Raw genomic sequence first — 20113 nt, forward strand, 5'->3', positions numbered from 1 at the left:
TGTCAAGTTTTTAAAGCTACACTTATTCAAACCCCCCCCCCTTTCTAAGTGTTTTTCTATCCTTCAATTGGCATCAGAGCGCCGGTTCTAAGGTGCAAGCACTTAACCATGTTTAGAAAAGATTCAGGAAGAGAAAAACGCTTCAGTAAAAGATGGTTGATGAAAGTGAAAAGTCTACACCTGCATCTACATCTGGCTCTGCTGAGCAATACAACGGTAACAATGGTTATACTAGACCGCCGGTATTTGATGGTGAAAACTTTGAATACTGGAAAGATAAACTGGAAAGTTACTTTCTTGGTCTAGATGGTGATCTATGGGATCTTCTGATGGATGGTTACAAACATCCAGTAAATGCCAGAGGCGTAAAGCTGACAAGGCAAGAAATGAATGATGATCAGAAAAAGCTTTTCAGGAATCATCATAAATGCAGAACTGTTTTGCTGAATGCTATCTCTCATGCTGAGTATGAGAAGATATCTAACAGGGAAATGGCCTATGACATATATGAGTCCTTGAAAATGACTCATGAAGGAAATGCTCAAGTCAAGGAGACTAAAGCTCTAGCTTTAATCCAGAAGTATGAAGCCTTCAAGATGGAGGATGATGAAGACATTGAAAAGATGTTTTCAAGATTTCAAACTCTTACTGCTGGATTGAGAGTTCTTGACAAGGGATACACCAAGGCTGATCACGTAAAGAAGATCATCAGAAGCTTACCCAGAAGATGGGGTCCTATGGTGACTGCATTCAAGATTGCAAAGAATCTGAATGAAGTTTCTCTGGAAGAGCTCATCAGTGCCTTGAGAAGTCATGAAATAGAGCTGGACGCAAATGAGCCTCAAAAGAAAGGTAAGTCTATTGCATTAAAATCAAATATCAAGAAATGCACTAACGCTTTTCAGGCTAGAGAAGAAGATCCTGAAGAATCAGAATCTGAAGAAGAAGATGAACTGTCCTTAATCTCCAGAAGGCTAAATCAACTCTGGAAGACCAAGCAAAGGAAGTTCAGAGGCTTCAGAAGTTCAAAGAAATTTGAACATGGAGAATCTTCTGATGACAGAAGATTTGACAAGAAGAAGGTCATGTGCTATGAATGCAATGAGCCTGGACACTTCAAGAATGAATGTCCAAATCTTCAGAAGGAAAATCCCAAGAAGAAATTTCATAAGAAGAAAGGTCTTATGGCAACCTGGGATGAGTCAGAAGATGATTCAGACTCTGAAGATGAGCAGGCTAACTGTGCGCTGATGGCGACAGAAGATGACGAATCAGAATCTACATCAGAATCAGATTCTGAAGAGATATTTTCTAAACTTACTAGAGATGAGTTAGTTTCCGGTCTAACTGAACTTCTGGAACTCAAGTCTCAGATTAGTCTCAAATACAAAAAGCTGAAAAAGCTGTTTGAATTTGAAACAAAGAAGCTTGAGTTGGAAAATTCTGAATTAAAAGAAAAACTTTTAAAATTATCCAATAATGTTGGATCTCCTTCTGATTCAGAAAAATCCACTCCTAGTCTAAACCATATTCTGAAAGAATATGATTTAAGTTTCAGGAAGTTCTTATCTAGAAGTATTGGCAGAAGTCAGCTAGCTTCTATGATATATGCTGTGTCTGGAAACAAAAGAGTTGGCATTGGTTTTGAGGGTGAAACCCCATACAAACTTGAACCTGTTGATGAAATGAAATTCACATACAAGCCATTGTATGATCAGTTCAAGTATGGCCACTCCCATGATATTAGGCACACTTCACATGCTCAAAGTTTTCACATAACACACACCAAAAAGCATGTGACACAACCTAGGAAATATCATGAAACTCACATTAAGAATTATCATGCTGTTCCTCCTATTGCTTACAATGTTAAACCCAAGTTCAATCAGAACTTGAGAAAATCTAACAAGAAAGGAACCAAGAAAATGTGGGTACCTAAGGATAAGATTATTCCTATTGCAGATATCCTTGACTGCAAAAAGGACAAAGCACAACATATCATGGTACCTGGACTCTGGATGCTCACGACACATGACAGGAAGAAGGTCTATGTTCCAAGACCTGGTGCTTAAGTCTGGAGGAGAAGTCAAGTTTGGAGGAGATCAGAAGGGCAAGATAATTGGCTCTGGAACTATAAAGTCTGGTAACTCTCCTTCCATTTCTAATGTACTTCTTGTAGAAGGATTAACACATAACCTCTTATCTATCAGTCAATTGAGTGACAATGGTTATGATATAATCTTTAATCAAGAGTCTTGCAAGGCTGTAAATCAGAAGGATGGCTCAATCCTATTTACAGGCAAGAGGAAGAACAACATTTATAAGACAGATCTGCAAGATCTTATGAGTCAGAAGGTGACTTGTCTTATGTCTGTTTCTGAAGAGCAGTGGGTCTGGCACAGAAGATTAGGTCATGCTAGTTTGAGAAAGATTTCTCAGATTAACAAACTGAATCTGGTCAGAGGACTCCCTAATCTGAAATCCAAATCAGATGCTCTTTGTGAAGCATGTCAGAAGGGCAAGTTCTCCAAACCTGCATTCAAGTCCAAGAATGTTGTGTCTACCTCAAGGCCATTAGAACTCTTGCACATTGATCTGTTTGGCCCAGTCAAAACAGCATCTGTCAGAGGGAAGAAATATGGATTAGTCATCGTAGATGATTATAGCCGCTGGACATGGGTAAAATTCTTGAAACACAAGGATGAGACTCATTCAGTGTTCTTTGATTTCTGCATTCAGATTCAATCTGAAAAAGAGTGTAAAATCATAAAGGTCAGAAGTGATCATGGTGGTGAATTTGAGAACAGATCCTTTGAAGAATTCTTCAAAGAAAATGGTATTGCCCATGATTTCTCTTGTCCTAGAACTCCACAGCAAAATGGGGTTGTAGAACGAAAGAATAGGACTCTGCAAGAAATGGCCAGAACCATGATCAATGAAACCAATATGGCTAAGCATTTCTGGGCAGAAGCAATAAACACTGCATGCTATATTCAGAATAGAATCTCTATCAGACCTATTCTAAATAAGACTCCTTATGAATTGTGGAAGAATAGAAAGCCCACCATTTCATATTTCCATCCTTTTGGATGTGTATGCTTTATTCTGAACACTAAAGATCATCTTGGTAAGTTTGATTCCAAAGCACAAAAATGTTTCCTTCTTGGATATTCTGAACGCTCAAAAGGCTATAGAGTATACAATACTGAAACATTGATTGTAGAAGAATCAATCAATATCAGGTTTGATGATAAGCTTGGTTCTGAAAAACCAAAGCAGTTTGATAATTTTGCAGATTGTGATATTGATATATCAGTAGTTGTTGAGCCAAGAAGCAACGCATCAGAAGCAGAGCTTCTCAGAAGCAAAGAATCTGAAGATCAAGTATCAGCTTCTCTGGAGGATCTAAGCATTTCTGAAGAACCATCTGTCAGAAGATCATCCAGACTCATCTCTGGTCATTCAGAAGATGTCATTCTTGGAAAGAAGGATGATCCAATCAGAACAAGAGCATTCCTTAAGAACAATGCAGACTGTCAATTAGGTCTTGTATCTTTGATCGAGCCAACTTCTGTTGATCATGCTCTAGAAGATCCAGACTGGATAATTGCTATGCAAGAAGAACTGAATCAGTTTACAAGGAATGATGTTTGGGATCTTGTTCCTAGACCAGATGGATTCAATATAATTGGTACAAAATGGGTCTTCAGAAACAAGCTCAGTGAGAAAGGTGAAGTGGTAAGGAACAAAGCCAGACTGGTGGCTCAGGGTTATAGTCAGCAAGAAGGGATTGATTATACAGAAACCTTTGCACCAGTGGCCAGGTTAGAATCTATTCGTCTATTAATTTCATTTGCCACTCAACATAACATCACTCTTTATCAGATGGATGTTAAGAGTGCCTTCTTAAATGGTTATATAGATGAAGAAGTTTATGTCCATCAACCTCCTGGTTTTGAAGACTCTATGTCTCCTAATCATGTTTTTAAACTTAAGAAATCATTGTATGGATTGAAACAGGCTCCCAGAGCTTGGTATGAACGCTTAAGTTCTTTCCTTCTGGATAATGGTTTCACTAGAGGAAAAGTGGACACTACTCTCTTTGGTAAAACCTTTAAAAGGGATATTTTAATTTGTCAAATATATGTAGATGATATTATTTTTGGAACATCTAATGCTACACTTGGAAAGGAGTTTGCTGAGTCTATGCAGGCTGAGTTTGAAATGAGCATGATGGGAGAACTCAAGTATTTCCTTGGAATACAAATAAATCAAACATCAGAAGGAACGTATGTTCACCAAACCAAGTATGTGAAGGAACTTCTGAAGAAGTTTAATCTTCTAGACTGCAAAGAAGCCAAAACTCCTATGCATCCAACATGCATCCTAGGTAAGGATGAGGTAAGTAAGAAGGTAGATCAGAAGTTATACAGAGGTATGATTGGATCTCTTCTATATCTGACTGCTTCTAGACCTGACATTCTGTTCAGTGTTTGTTTGTGTGCTAGATTCCAATCAGATCCTAGGGAATCTCATTTAACTGCTGTTAAGAGAATTCTAAGGTATCTGAAAGGTACTACTAATGTTGGCTTAGTTTACAGAAAATCTAAAGAATACAACTTAGTAGGATTCTGCGATGCTGACTATGCTGGAGACAGAATTGAAAGAAAAAGTACTTCAGGAAGTTGCCAATTTCTTGGAAGTCATTTGATCTCTTGGTATAGCAAGAAGCAAGCAACTATTGCTCTATCAACAACAGAAGCAGAATATGTCGCTGCTGCTGGTTGTAGTACACAGATGCTCTGGATGAAGAGTCAGTTAGAAGATTATCAGATATTTGAGAGTAACATTCCTATATTCTGTGATAATACTTCTGCTATATGTTTATCTAAGAATCCTATTCTTCATTCAAAAGCTAAACATATTGAGATTAAACATCATTTCATAAGGGACTATGTTCAGAAGGGTGTTATATCTTTAAACTTTGTTGATACAGACCATCAATGGGCTGATATCTTTACAAAACCCCTGGCTGAAGATAGGTTTAAGTTCATTCTGAAGAACATCAGTATGGATTTATGCCCAGAATGAGAAGATGAGAAGTTCTTATGTATGAGTATCTTCTGAAATGAAAATGGATTATTTTTTATCAGAAGTTCTGATTGAAATCTTTTAGAAATTATGATTCGGTTATTACTAACGTTTCATTGTCTAAGTTGATTCAGAACCTCTTTTAAAGCAAAACAGCTGTAACGTTTTATCTCGGGATGGTAAACCTGTCGTTACTATTCATGGATAAACGTGCGTGCAGTTGAAGGGACGCCGACCATAGGTAACTGTGCTAGTCACCTCATTTGTCTTAGCTAGGGTCTTAGGCTTTGGTCTTTGTAGTTTTCTTTTTCTTGTTGCATCTGCCTGTTAAACATCTTCATGTAATATCTTTTGATTATAAATAAAAGTTTCTTTGCTTTTACATTCCAGTGATTCTATTTGTCGTTTTATGCATCTGAATCGTTTTAAAATATGCTTTTTGATGTTATGACAAAAAGGGGGAGAAGATAAATGATAAATGATTTGATAAATCTATCAGTTGCTGGGTAAAGCTCCCACACATTCTCTAACAAGAACTGCAAGTTCTATATGGTTTAAGTGTTTTGCAGGTATAAAGAACTGAAGAGAATCTTCAAAGCAAACACAAGAAGCAAAACCATGGAAACTGAAGCAAGCCGAGTGCTGTCAAGCTTCAGAGATCAGAAGCAAGAAAGAAGAATGAATCAGAAGCACTGATAATAGAATTTGATCCATATTTTGTCTATTTGTTTTGACAAAATTCTATTTGCTCTGATACATTATTTTAGCCTATATGGCTCTGATACATATAATGTTATAGCTCTGATACATATAATGTGTTAGAATATACATTTTATGTTCTGACTCGTTCATGCTGACTTTTGTCGTTTAGTTTTTGTTCTGTAACATTTCAGGATGTAGAGATGCTCTGATGATGCTCTGGTACATTCAACAATGTTCTGATACAAATCTAGCATGAAGTGATGTTGGTAGAAATTCAAGCTCTGAAGCTATCCGAGGGAAGCAGAAATCAGAAGCTGCGAATGTTCTAAAGATCCAGAAAACTCAAGTTCTGAAGCTGTCCTAAATGGAAGCAGAAATCAGAAGCTGTGAATGTTCAGAAGATCAAAGAAATTCAAGTTCTGAAGCTGTCCTGAATGGAAGCAGAAATCAGAAGCTGTGAATGTTCAGAAGATCAAAGAAATTCAAGTTCTGAAGCTGTCCTAGATGGAAGCAGGAATCAGAAGCTGTGAGTGTTCTAGGGATCTAAAGAAATTCTAGTTCTGAAGCTGTCCTATGGAAGCAGAAGTCAGAAGCTATGAATTCTCTAAAAGACAAAAGCTTATATGATCGTCTCTACCGAAATAATCAGGGAAGTCTTTTATTAAAGTTCTTCGAGTATTTATTTCAAGGGGAGATTATTTATCTCAGGGGGAGATTGTTAATCTCAGGGGGAGACATATTCATATGCTTATGCTATAGCTGTGTAATTTGTCTTTTGCCGTCTGTTCTTTCTGATCGCAAATTCATATCATTTATATATGTTTTTGTCATCATCAAAAAGGGGGAGATTGTTAGAACAAGATTTGTTCTGATCAATTATCTTAGTTTTGATGATAACAATAATATGAATTTTGCTTAAGATAATATGGTACTCTAATCCAATGCAATTTCCCTTTCAGGAAATATATAAAAGAGTACGCATAATTCAGTGCTCAGAAGCTTTGTCTCAAAGGGTTCAGCATGCAACATCAGAACATGGTCTGGCAAGACATCAGAAGATGGTCGAAGCAGAATCAGAACATGGGTCTATGGAAGCATCAGAAGAACAAGAGAACAGAAGCACTGAAGTTCTGATGGTATCACGCTCAGAAGCACTTCAAGGTCAGAAGATCAGAAGATGCTATGCACCAAGCTGTTTGACTCTGATGATATTCAAACGTTGTATTCACAAACATCAGATCAGAAGAAAGTACAAGTGGCAAGCTACGCTGACTGACAAAAGGAACGTTAAAAGCTACTAAAGGCTACGTCAGTAGACACAGCGTGAACAAGGCTCGAGGTAGTTGACAAAAGCGTATAACATTAAATGCGATGCTGTACGGAACACGCAAAGCATTAAATGCACTCAACGGTCATCTTCTCCAACGCCTATAAATATGAAGTTCTGATGAGAAGCAAGGTTAACGATTCTGCACCAAAACAACTCATATCAAACTTGCTGAAACGCTGTTCAAATCTAAACTCAGAATCTTCATCTTCATCAAAGCTCACTACATTGCTTTTGTAATATATTAGTGAGATTAAGCTTAAACGATTAAGAGAAATATCACAGTTTGTGATTATCGCTTTTAAGAAGCAATTGTAATACTCTTAGAATTGATTACATTAAGTTGTAAGGAACTAGAGTGATCGTGTGGATCAGAATACTCTAGGAAGTCTTAGAGGTTATCTAAGCAGGTTGTAACTAGAGTGATCGTGTGGATCAGTAGACTCTAGAAAAGTCTTAGAGGGTATCTAAGCAGTGTTCCTGGAGTGATCAGTGTGTGATCAGAAGACTCTGGAAGACTTAGTTGCTGACTAAGTGGAAAACCATTGTAATCCGTGCGATTAGTGGATTAAATCCTCAGTTGAGGTAAATCATCTCTACGGGGGTGGACTGGAGTAGTTTAGTTAACAACGAACCAGGATAAAAATAACTGTGCAATTTATTTTTATCTGTCAAGTTTTTAAAGCTACACTTATTCAAACCCCCCCTTTCTAAGTGTTTTTCTATCCTTCACTAACACCTAACTTAGTTTCTACTACTAGGTTAAGATCAAGAGTAAGGGTTGCGACCAATCTTTCAATGATGGAGTAATGATTCTTGATGATTGCTTTCTTTCAAAAAAAAATGTCAATGTTGTAACACTATGTATTCAGCTAGTGTCAAAGTCATTTTGTTTGGTTTCATTACACCGTATGAGAATGAAATTGGTTTGACAAATAGTATCAAAAGCATCTTGTTTGGTTTCATCTTTTCTCTAATTTTTTTGATTATGGAGAGTGATGTCAAGTTGATTCTTGCCCCCAAATTACTAAGCGCTCTCTTAGTTTTTAAGAAAAATGAGAGCTTCTTAAAATAATTTTAGGTTGAAAGATGGAAAAGCATAGCAAAAAGAATCAACTGCCAAAAAATAAAAAATATCTTAGCCAATAACAAATAATGAAGAAGAAGAATTAGATTAATGCAAGCTGTCAGATTGGTTGGTTGAGATGTTAGTTACTTTTAGTTAGGTTAGTTATAGTTTATGGTTTACTATATATAGACTTGTATAACCAATGTAACTGCTTCTTAACAATGAATAACAGAATCTACTTCTTCTCTTTCTATCTTCTTCGTTCTCATGCTAATAGCTTGTAGTTCAACACCTTCATCAATGGAGTTCACCATTGCTTAGATGGTATCAGAGCAGGTTCGACCTGCTCTGCTTCCGCCGCATACGATAGGTGAAGTTGTTCATCTTTCTTCTTGTATCTTTTTCTTATGTGATTGATTCTTCTTGAATCATCCTTTGTGTTTCGAATCTTTCTCGAAGCTTTTTTCTTGATTCAGTTTCTTATTTCGATTCTTTCTCGAAATACATTGTTATCTGTTATTCATTGTTGTTGAATCATCTTTTGTTGAAAATTCATATTTGGTTAAACCCTAATCATGACAAGAAACACTGGTAGTAGTGCGCAAATTGTTGATACACTTGATCCATACTATGTTCATCCATCAGAAAACTCTGCAACTGTGTGTGTAACACCGGTACTATCGGGATAAAATTATCATGCTTGGTCTATGAAGATGAAGCGAGCATTAGCAATGAAAAATAAGTATCAGTTCGTTGACGGATCCATAGAAGTACCAGATGTCAACGATCTCAACTTCAGAGCATGGCAACGATGCAATAATCTGGTTCACACTTGGATTATCAATTCAATCAATCCATCAATTGCACAAAGTGTTGTGTTCATTGATAATGCAATTGACATGTGGAATGACCTTAAAGATAGGTTTATGAGAGGTGATAGAATACGAGTTGCTCAGTTACATCAAGAGATTTCAAATCTGAAGCAAGGAACCAACAAAGTTTCAGATTATTTCACTGAGTTGAGAAGCTTATGGGAGGAATTTGATCAATACAGGCCTATGCCAAACTGTACCTGCAGAGTTGCTTGCACATGCTTGGCTATGAGGGATAGTCGAGCCTATAGAGCTGAAGACAGAATCATTCAATTTCTGATTGGTTTGAATGAAAAATATCATGGAGTTGTATGTCAAGTCTTGTTAATGGATCCCCTGCCTCAGATAAACAAAGTATTTTAAATGGTGATGCAGCAAGAAAGGAAAATTTGTGGAGGAATCTCTATTGGAAATAACTTGGTTGAGGATAAATCAGGAATGGTGAATGCCACTGAATCTAATAAATTGACAGGTAATGGAAGAGGTAGAGGGAATTTTAATGGAAATAGCCAAAGAGGAGGTCATAGTTCAGGTAGAGGAAGAGGAACTGTGAAAGTTTGTACCTATTGTGGGAAGACAGGCCACATCATTGACAGTTGCTATAAAAAGCATGAATATCCACCAAGCTTTGGAAGAGGAAATGGAGGCAATTCCTATGCAAATCAGGTAGCTACAGGAGAATCAAATAGCAAGAGCACTGAAGCCTCAACAAGTGATAACATGACTCTCACAAAAAAGCAATACCAAAACCTAATGAGCTTACTTGAGAAGAACACTAGCAATGTCAACTTAACAAAAGGAGGTAACTCTTTTCTTGCCAATTTTAAATGCAGTAGTAAGGTTAATTGGATTATGGATACTGGGGCTACACACCACATTTGCCATGATCTCAATTGGTTTGTGAAGTATTGTGATATTAAACCTATCATTGTTAATATACCAAATGGAAATACAATAACATCAAAAATATGTGGTAGTGTGAAATTGTCTAGCCAGCTTGTCATAGAAAATGTTCTTTACTTGCCTCAATTTGAAGTGAACTTGATTTCAGTTTCAAAACTATGTGCAGAACATAACTGTCAAGTTGTTTTTGAAACTAATCAATGTGTGATACATGCAAAGAAGGATTTGAAGAGGATTGGTTTGGCTAAAGAAATAGATGGTCTTTACTACTTGGGAGCCACTGAGCCACATAAAGAGAACACCTATGCTGGCCATGTTTCTAGTATTGTAGTCAATAGCAATAAGGAAGGCAGTGGAGTGCTATGGCACTTAAGGCTAGGGCATTTATCTTTTGAAAGAATGAAATGTATGAAAAAGATATATAGCTACATCTCAGATAGTGTACATAGTGCTTGTGATGTATGTCATCTATCAAGACAGAAAATTCTCCCGTTTCCTATTAGCAATAATAATGCCACTCATGTATTTGATCTCATACATTTGGATATTTGGGGTCCTTTTAATACTCCTTCTGTGCATGGCTTTAGATATTTCCTAACTATTTTGGATGATTATAGTAGGCATGTTTGGGTTGTCATGATGAGATCCAAATCAGAAACTTCCCAAAGAATTAAAGAGTTCATTTTAATGGCTGAAAATTAGTTTGAGAAAAGAGTAAAAATAATCAGAAGTGATAATGGCTTAGAGTTTCTTATGCCATCCTACTATGCTTCCAAGGGCATAGTACATCAGAAGAGTTGTGTTTATACTCCACAACAGAATGGGAGAGTGGAGAGAAGACATCAACACATTTTGAATATAAGTAGAGCTCTAATGTTTCAGGCTGGATTACCAAAGAAATACTGGTCTTATGCAGTGTTACATTCAGTATTTCTTATGAACAGAATCCCTACAAAACTACTCCAAAACAAATCCTCATATGAACTTATGTACAATGAGTTACCTGACCTAACTTGCTTGAGAGTTTTTGGATGTCTCAGCTATGCATCCACCCTACCAGCAAATAGACACAAATTTGATCCTCGGGCAAGGAAGTGTGTTTTCTTGGGCTATAAGTCAGGAATGAAAGGGTTTGTTCTCCTTGATCTTTCCAATTATGAAATACTTGTCTCAAGAAATGTCAAATTCTTTGAGATGGAATTTCCTTGTCACACTAATTCCTCTACAAACACACCTCATGACATCTATGTTAATTCTCCCATTGAGAATTTGGCTTCCAATGTTCCTGAAATTCATGATGATGTTGTGAGCATCTCTGACATCCAGGCTGATTCAGTTGAATCTGAAGTAGTTGAGCATCATGGATCCACACCACCTGTTGTGCATTCCAATGAGGATACTCTTATCCACACTCCTGCTCCCATTGCTATTCGAAAGTCTAGTAGAAATGCTGCTCCTCCAGCACACTTGAAAGATTACATCTGTAGTTCTATTACTACTACTTCATGCCAGTACCCTATCCAAGATTACTTATCCTGTGCAAACATCTCTTCATCTCATCAGGCCCACATTCTAGCCTTGGGATCTGAAACTGGACCTACCAACTACTCTATGGCTTCTAAAGATCCTAGGTGCGTTCAAGCTATGGAAAGTGAAATTGATGCTCTTCATAGCAACAATACTTGGGAATTTGTGGACCTTCCCCCAAATACTTCTCCTATTGGTAGTAAATGGGTTTATAAGATCAAAAGGAAAGCTGATGGTTCCATAGAACGATTCAAGGCCAGGTTGGTTGCTCAGGGGTTCACTCAAACCGAAGGCCTTGATTATTTTGAAACTTTTTCTCCTGTTTCCAAGCTTTCTACAGCCAGGGTTCTACTAGCTCTAGCTTCCATCCATGGCTGGCATTTACATCAACTCGATGTTAATAATGCCTTTCTCCATGGAGACCTACATGAAGCTGTTTACATGAGGATACCTCAAGGAGTTGTTCCCTCTAAACCAGGCCAAGTATGCAAACTCATTAAGTCATTATATGGCCTAAAACAGGCAAGTTGATAGTGGTTTGAAAAACTTACCAAATTTCTTCATTCTCAGGGGTTTGTTCACGCACATGCTGATCATACTCTCTTCATTAAGTCTGATTCCACATCCTTCACAGCACTCCTTGTGTATGTGGACGACATTATCTTGGCAGGAACCTCTTTACAAGTTTTTGATGCTTTGAAAGCATCTATGAACAAAGCATTTCGCATAAAAGATTTGGGTCAACTGAAATTTTTTCTCGGCCTTGAAGTAGCCAGATCCTCCTCTGGGATTACCCTTTGTCAACGCAAGTACTATTTAGATCTTTTAAAAGATGTCGGTCTCATTGGTTGCAAGCCTGTCTTAACACCTTTAGACACTGCCACACGTTTGTCACATGACAATGGATCAGCTTTTGCTGATGTGACTGCATATCATAGACTTGTTGGTAGATTAATCTACCTATCAACGACACGACCTGACATTGCGTTTGCCACACAACAACTCAGTCAATACATGAGTGCTCCCACTGACACACATTACAAAGCAGCTTTACGTGTGCTTCGATATCTTAAGAGATCTCCAGCTCGTGGCATATTTTTATCTCACTCCTCTGACCTTCAAATCCTTGGATTTAGTGATGCAGATTGGGGAGGATGTATCGATACGCGCCGATCTATTTCTGGCTATTGCTTTTTCATAGGTAAATCATTAGTTTCCTGGAAATCAAAGAAGCAAGTGACTGTAAGTTGTTCATCCGCTGAGGCTGAATATCGGGCTTTAGCATCTGCCACCCGTGAACTTCAATGGATGTGTTTTCTTCTTCAAGATCTCAAACAACAACCATCACGCCTTCCTGTGCTTTACTGCGATAATCAAAGTGCTCTACATATTTCAGCTAATCCGGTGTTCCATGAGCGTACTAAACATCTGGACATTGATTGTCATCTTGTCCGTGAGAAGCTCCAGGCTGGTCTCATGCGCCTCTTGCCCGTTCCTTCTCATGCACAAGCTGCAGACGTATTTACTAAGGCTCTTGGACCTAAACCTTTCTTCAACTGCCTGTCCAAGCTTGACTTGGTAGATATATTAACCCCAAGCTTGTGGGGGGGGGGGTAACAAATAATGAAGAAGAAGAATTAGATTAATGCCAGCTGTCAGATTGGTTGGTTGAGATGTTAGTTACTTTTAGTTAGGTTAGTTACAGTTTATGGTTTACTATATATAGACTTGTATAACCAATGTAACTGCTTCTTAACAATGAATAACAGAATCTACTTCTTCTCTTTCTATCTTCTTCGTTCTCATGCTAATAGCTTGTAGTTCAACACCTTCATCAATGGAGTTCACCATTGCTTAGAGCCAATGACCCAAAAGTAAAAACGAAATCAAATTCACTAGACAAATTTGAGCTTGTTCAACAAAACAGCGACTGGATGCATGGGTGAAAAACAAGAACAATTTGTTAGGTGAATATAAATTCAGACAACAAATATGAGTTTTTTAATTAATAAAAAATAATTTATACTTTTAAAAATAATTTTCATAAAATTTATTTTTAAAAATTAAAAAAACATTTTTTTAACTAGCAAACACACCTGAAGTTTAATCAAACAAACAAAATTAATATAGGTTAAATAAAATTAAATTAAAGAAAATGTTAACAAACTTGTTTAATCACTACCTTGTGCGACTTCTACCTAAATCCCTCTAGATATGAGATCCCCTTCTCACTTTCTACCAATCACCTCAGTGATAAACTAAGTCACAAACTAGTGACAAGAAACAAAAATAGAACATTACACTTCCAATAAACAATACTTAGTTTTACTTAAAGGTTTCAACTAAGAACAATACTCGACTCTTTGCTTAAAAGCTCATGAGTGAGAATAATGAATACTCAACTCCTTGCTTAAAAGCTCAATAGTGTTAACAATCAGTCTACCTCAATGTATCAAAAGATACATGAGTGACATACACAAAAACACAAAAAACTTGAACTACTCTCAAAACCATAAACCCTTATTTTCACCTACAATTTGTTGTTGTGAATGCTTGCTCTTCTAGCTTTAACAAGTCCTTATTTATAAACTCTTGCAGTATGGGCTTTGACTCTTGAATCAAATCCAATATTCTCCTTTTAAATCAGTTAAAAGATCTTCACAAAAAATAGGAACAAACCAAATCAAATAAAAGTTTCCAAAAAAGTCTCCCTAGAACATCCTTGATTAACTGTGCCTGTATGAGTACTAGAATATTCCAAAATCTCATATTTTTCAATAAAATCTTCAGGAATTCAGCTGTACAGTCATTATGTTCTAGTGTAACATGTCACGATATTTGTCAGAACATCTGTCAAAAATACATGACAGCAAAACATGTCATGACAGTTGGTCAAGATGTTACAATTTCTTGCTCAACATTAGATAAGAACCATGTTTTAACAAAACTTATGTCAATCATAAAACCATGGACCTAACACCTAACTTAGTCTCTACTACTAGGTTAAGATCAAGAGTAAGGGTTGCGATCAATCTTTCAATGATGGAGTAATGATTCTCGATGATTGCTTTCTTTCGGAAAAATGTCAATTTTGTAACACTATGTATTCAACTAGTGTCAAAGTCATTTTGTTTGGTTTCATTACACCGTATGAGAATGAAATTGGTTTGACAACTAGTATCAAAGTCATCTTGTCTGGTTTCATCTCTTCTCTAATTTTTTTGATTATGGAGAGTGATGTCAGGTTGATTCTTGCCTCTAAATTACTAAGAGCTCTCTTAGTTTTTAAGAAAAATGAGAGCTTCTTAAAATAATTTTAGGTTGAAAGATGGAAAAGCATAGCAAAAAGAATCAACTGCCAAAAAATAAAAAATATCTTAGCCAATGACCCAAAAGTAAAAACGAAATCAAATTCACTAGACAAATTTGAGCTTGTTCAACAAAACAGCGACCGGATGCATGGGTGAAAAACAAGAACAATTTGTTAGGTGAATATAAATTCAGACAACAAATATGAGTTTTTTAATTAATAAAAAATAATTTATACTTTTAAAAATAATTTTCATAAAATTTATTTTTAAAAATTAAAAAAACATTTTTTTAACTAGCAAACACACTTGAAGTTTAATCAAACAAACAAAATTAATATAGGTTAAATAAAATAAAATTAAAGAAAATGTTAACAAACTTATGATTTTAGATAAAATATAAAATTTAATATAATAAAAATAATAATATAAAATTTATAATTATTAAAGTAGGTCAGTAAGACAAGTCAATATATATATATATATATATATATATATATATATATATATATATATATATATATATATATATATATATTTGTTAGAAATTAGATATCCTCTACTCACCACTCCAATCCATAGACTAACCCCTTGAATTGGGGAGGACCTCGATAGGTAAACTCAAAATAGAATATTTGAACCACGTGATATAGACAAATCTAAAAAGATTTCTAACATTGTATTTTTTTAATATAAAAAAATATAGTCTTATCTCAACCTCAAATATTGAACTAAATATTGAAGACCTCTAAAATAAGAATTGATGAGAAGGTGCTAAGCTGCTCACGTGTTTCTAGAGAGAGGCTCTCTCTGTCCAGGAACTTAACGTGTTTCTTCCCACACTGAACCTAGGGTTTGGCGGCGGTTTCCTCCACCAGTGCTTCTGGTTTCTTCTCCAGTTCCTACAAACTGGTGCTCTCCGCAGATCTTGTGGATAGTCTCAGTGTTTATCCTTAGTCGGTTCCTTGGGTGTGAGCAATATCTTTTGAGCAATCTGTTGGGCGATGGAGAAGTGGAAGAGTATCCAACTTTCCAAAGAGGAGGAGGAAGGTGTTATAGTGGCAGATGAGGAGGTGTGCGCAGAGGAAGGTTTCCAAAGATCTCTAGCTGGGAAGCTCTGGACTGAGAGCAATTTCAACGCAAGGGCGTTTAAGAGCACAATGGTGAATGCCTGGAAACTGAAAAATCCTGTGGAAACACAAGATTTAAGCAAAAACTTGTTCCTATTTAAGTTTGCTACGAAGAGGGATCTGGAATATGTTTTGAGAAATGGACCGTGGAGCTTCGACAGATATCTCCTGGTACTAAAGCGCATTTCGGGGGAGGAGCAACCCTCAGATCTCAACATGCATTACGGCTCATTTTGGGTGCGAATTTACGAACTACCACTCATATTGCGATCTGAAACAATGGCTAAGAAGCTTGGCAGCATACTAGGTGAGTACGAGGAGATGGACTCAAGGGAAGCTTTCAAGAATGGGCGATTCCTAAGGGTTAAAGTCACGCTGAACCTTAAAGATCCTCTGAAAAGGGGTACGATAGTGAAGTTCAAGGAGAAAAATTTAAGAGTTCACTTCAAATACGAGAGGCTCCCGACCTTCTGTTTTGTCTGTGGAAGGATGGGTCACCAAATGAAGGACTGCGAAGCTTTGGAAGAGTTTACAGAGGAGGGCTTTGACGAAATTGAAGAACAAGATCTTTCCTACGGTCAGTGGCTTAGAGCATCCCCATTGCCAAAAATGAGTGAAGAATCGAGAAAGAAGGATTCGAGTTCAGGGAACTGCAGTAAAAATCTCTTTAGCGTCTCCTCGAGTCATAGCCGTTGCGACATGAAAGAGAAATCAACAGCGGACAATGCAGAAATGATACAAATTCATGAGAAGGAGGAAGAGCCGGCTGCTGCTAGTGGGGAAGCTGAACGAGTCTCTAAAGGAAAAAAAATGGTGGATGTTGAAAAAGTTGCAGAATCATTGGGGGCGGTGATTCTTTCCTCTACTGAACAAGGTGGTACAGGGCTAAGTAAAGAAAAAGGGACCCAGCAAAAGAAATGGAGTAGAAAGAAAGTAGGGAAGAAACTAGCAGGAGATCAGAATGCGAAGAAAGCTTTTGAAGCTACCAAAAGACAATTGGTAGATGTGATGATAACAGAAGGACCAATTGAAAGGATTGGAGCCAGTGGGAAGAAAAGACGACAATCGAGTGAGGCAGATGATCTACCAGAGGTGGTGTTGGAGGACCAACACCGCCTACCCCAATGAAGATGTTAAGCTGGAACTGCAGAGGCTTGGGGATGCCTCGTGCAGTTCGAGCCCTTGGGAGGCTCATTAGAGTGGAAAATCCCCAAATGGTTTTTCTGATGGAGACAAGATTGAAGTCAGAAGAATTAACTAATATAGCAAGAAAAATTGGTTTCCAACACTGGTTTATTGTTGACTGCAGGGGAGAAGGGAAGGAGCGTGCGGGGGGGATTTGTTGCTTGTGGAATAATGCTGTCCAGACCAATATTACTACACACTCTCAGAACCATATTGGAGGGGAGTGTTGTATTGATGGTGAGGAGGAAGTGTGGAATTTCGCAGGAATTTATGGATTCCCGTATGAACACCAAAAGAGGGATACTTGGAGGCTGGTGGAGAATATTTACCAGGAGCTAGGAGACTGTCTTTTGTGCGTAGGAGATTTTAATGATGTGATGCAGGATAATGAGAAAAAAGGGGGAAATAAAAGATCCTTGACTCAATTCAGCTGGAGCAGAAACACTATGGACTCGTGTGGGCTTAAAGATCTGGGCTTCTCTGGCTATCCGTTTACATGGTCTAATGGTAGAAGGAATGATGAGAACATACAATGTAGGCTTGACAGGGGCTTGGCTACTTCATCTTTCCTGGATCTCTTTCCAGCTACCCGTGTTGCTCACCTTCACCGACATGGGTCTGATCATGCTGTCCTGAGAATAGAAATTGAGCAGGAGAAGGAAAAGAAGAGAACGAGCCATCTATTCAGGTTTGAAGAAGTTTGGTCTAAGGACTCCAGATGCGAACCACTCATAAGGCAGATATGGTCAAGTAATCCGGTGGAATTTACGCAGAAAACTAAAGCTATCCGAAGTCTCCAACATACCTTTAAAGAGTATCGGGCTGGGAGTGTGGCTAAGGAGATCAAAAGAATCGAAGCCTCTTTGGAAGAGGAAAGTAGGTGGTCTGGGGAAAGCAATGAGATCCGCAAGTACAGAGCCTTAGAACAACAAAGAGCCAAATTGCTTAGGATTGAGGAAACTTTGTGGCGTCAGCGGAGTCGTGCAGTGTGGTTGATGGATGGGGATCGAAACACAAAATTTTTTCACCGCAAAGCTGACCAGAGAAGGAAGACAAACACCATTAAAAAATTGAAGGATGATAGGGGTATATGGTGGAGAGGCCATAGTCACTTTGAACGCATTCTCGTTGGTTATTTCTCTAGTATTTTTGCCACATCTAATCCTGAGCATATCACGGAAGTGTGTAGCAATATACGGCATAGGTTGACGGATGGTCAGAAAGAGTGTTGTGGGGAATCGTTCTCGGAGGAAGAGGTGAAGGCAGCTATCTTCCAAATGCACCCCTCAAAAGCCCCTGGCCCAGATGGACTTCCTGCGTTGTTCTATCAGAAATACTGGAATGTAGTGGGGATGGATGTTATTAAGCTGGCCCTTGCAGTTCTCAACCAGCAGCGGGATCCCTCTGACATAAATTCAACTTTTATAGCCCTCATCCCCAAGGTAAAGACTCCTGGCAGGCCCCAAGATTTTAGACCCATTAGTCTTTGCAATGTCATCATGAAAGTGGTTACGAAGACTATTGCAAACCGACTGAAAGGAATGCTGCCTGACATCATTAGCGAAGAGCAAAGTGCCTTTGTTAAAGGACGCTTGATCACAGATAATGCCCTGATTGCCATGGATTGCTTCCATTGGATGAAAAACAAGAAATACGGGAAGAAAGGAACCATGGCTTTAAAACTGGATATGTCCAAAGCATACGACCGCCTGGAGTGGAACTTTGTTGTTGGTACTTTGGAAGCCTTGGAATTCCCCCAAAGTTTCATTGATCTGATTCATAGATGCATTTCCACGGTCTCGTACAGAATCCTCATAAATGGCCAGCCAAGCAGAAGTTTTTCCCCTAACCGGGGCCTCCGTCAAGGGGACCCCCTTTCACCTTACCTCTTTATTATTTGTGCAGATGTCTTATCAGGTATGATCAAGCAAGCGGTGTGCACGTCGGAGATTCATGGCGTGAAAGTTGCAAGGAAAGCGCCAGCAATTTCTCACCTTTTCTTTGCAGATGACAGTCTCCTTTTTGCCAGGGCAAATGAAAGGGAAGCGGGTATAATCCAGAATATTCTCACAGTTTATCAAGCTGCATCAGGCCAAGTTGTAAATTACGACAAATCCGAAGTTTCCTTTAGTGGCAACGTGGACCTGAACAACAGGGAGGCAATTAGGAACAAACTTGGTTTTCAAACTGTAAACAACCATCTGAAATATCTGGGACTGCCTGTGATTCTCGGTAGAAAGAAAAAAGAAGTTTTCTCGTTAGTGGTCGAGCGGGTTTGGAAAAAAGTCAAAGGCTGGAAGGAAGGCTTTCTCTCAAAGGCTGGCAAAGAGGTTTTGATCAAGGCAGTAGCTCAGTCCATCCCCACATACATCATGAGTTGCTACAAAATCCCGGAGAGCGTTTGCAAAGAAATTGAGACTATGCTGGCCAGATTCTGGTGGGGTACAAAAGAGGGAGTAAGGAAGATCCACTGGATGTCATGGGAGAGGATGGCTCAAGGGAAGTCTTTTGGCGGTATGGGATTTAGGGGAATTAGCGACTTCAACACAAGCCTATTGGGTAAACAATTCTGGAGACTGTTGCAGGGTGATGGATCTCTGTTTGAGAGGTTCTTCAAAGGGAGATATTACCCTAGAGGCCATATTACCGAAGCCCCGTTGGGTTTTAGACCTAGCTATGCTTGGCGTAGCATTCTCAGTGCAAAGGAGATTGTTCTAAAAGGATCAAGGTGGAGAATTGGTAACGGAGAGAGCGTTCGGATTAGAGAAGATAATTGGATCCCATCCATTCCGGGTTTCAAACCGCTCACTGTCAATCCTCATGTTGAGGCGGAAGCAAAGGTAAGCTCCCTAATTAATAAAGAACTGGCCATCTGGAACTTGGAGGCTCTCGAAGAAACTTTTGCAGGTGGAGATTCAACTCATGTAGCCAGCATCCCTCTTTCGAGTAGTTTGCCGGAGGATAAGTTAATCTGGAACTTTGAGAGAGATGGAGAATTC

At 38.2% G+C, this 20113-nt stretch overlaps 1 protein-coding gene across 1 annotated transcript; it reads left to right on the top strand.

Annotated features, from left to right (window-relative positions):
- Positions 1 to 15803: 15803 nt before the first annotated feature.
- LOC131625473 (uncharacterized) lies at positions 15804 to 17057 on the top strand. Its single transcript, XM_058896333.1, has one exon. It carries the CDS (start codon positions 15804 to 15806, stop codon positions 17055 to 17057), a length of 1254 nt encoding a protein of 417 aa, XP_058752316.1.
- The last annotated feature ends 3056 nt before the right edge of the window (positions 17058 to 20113 follow it).

Source organism: Vicia villosa, unplaced genomic scaffold, assembly GCF_029867415.1.
Source record: "Vicia villosa cultivar HV-30 ecotype Madison, WI unplaced genomic scaffold, Vvil1.0 ctg.000218F_1_1, whole genome shotgun sequence".
Classification (NCBI taxonomy): domain Eukaryota; kingdom Viridiplantae; phylum Streptophyta; class Magnoliopsida; order Fabales; family Fabaceae; genus Vicia; species Vicia villosa.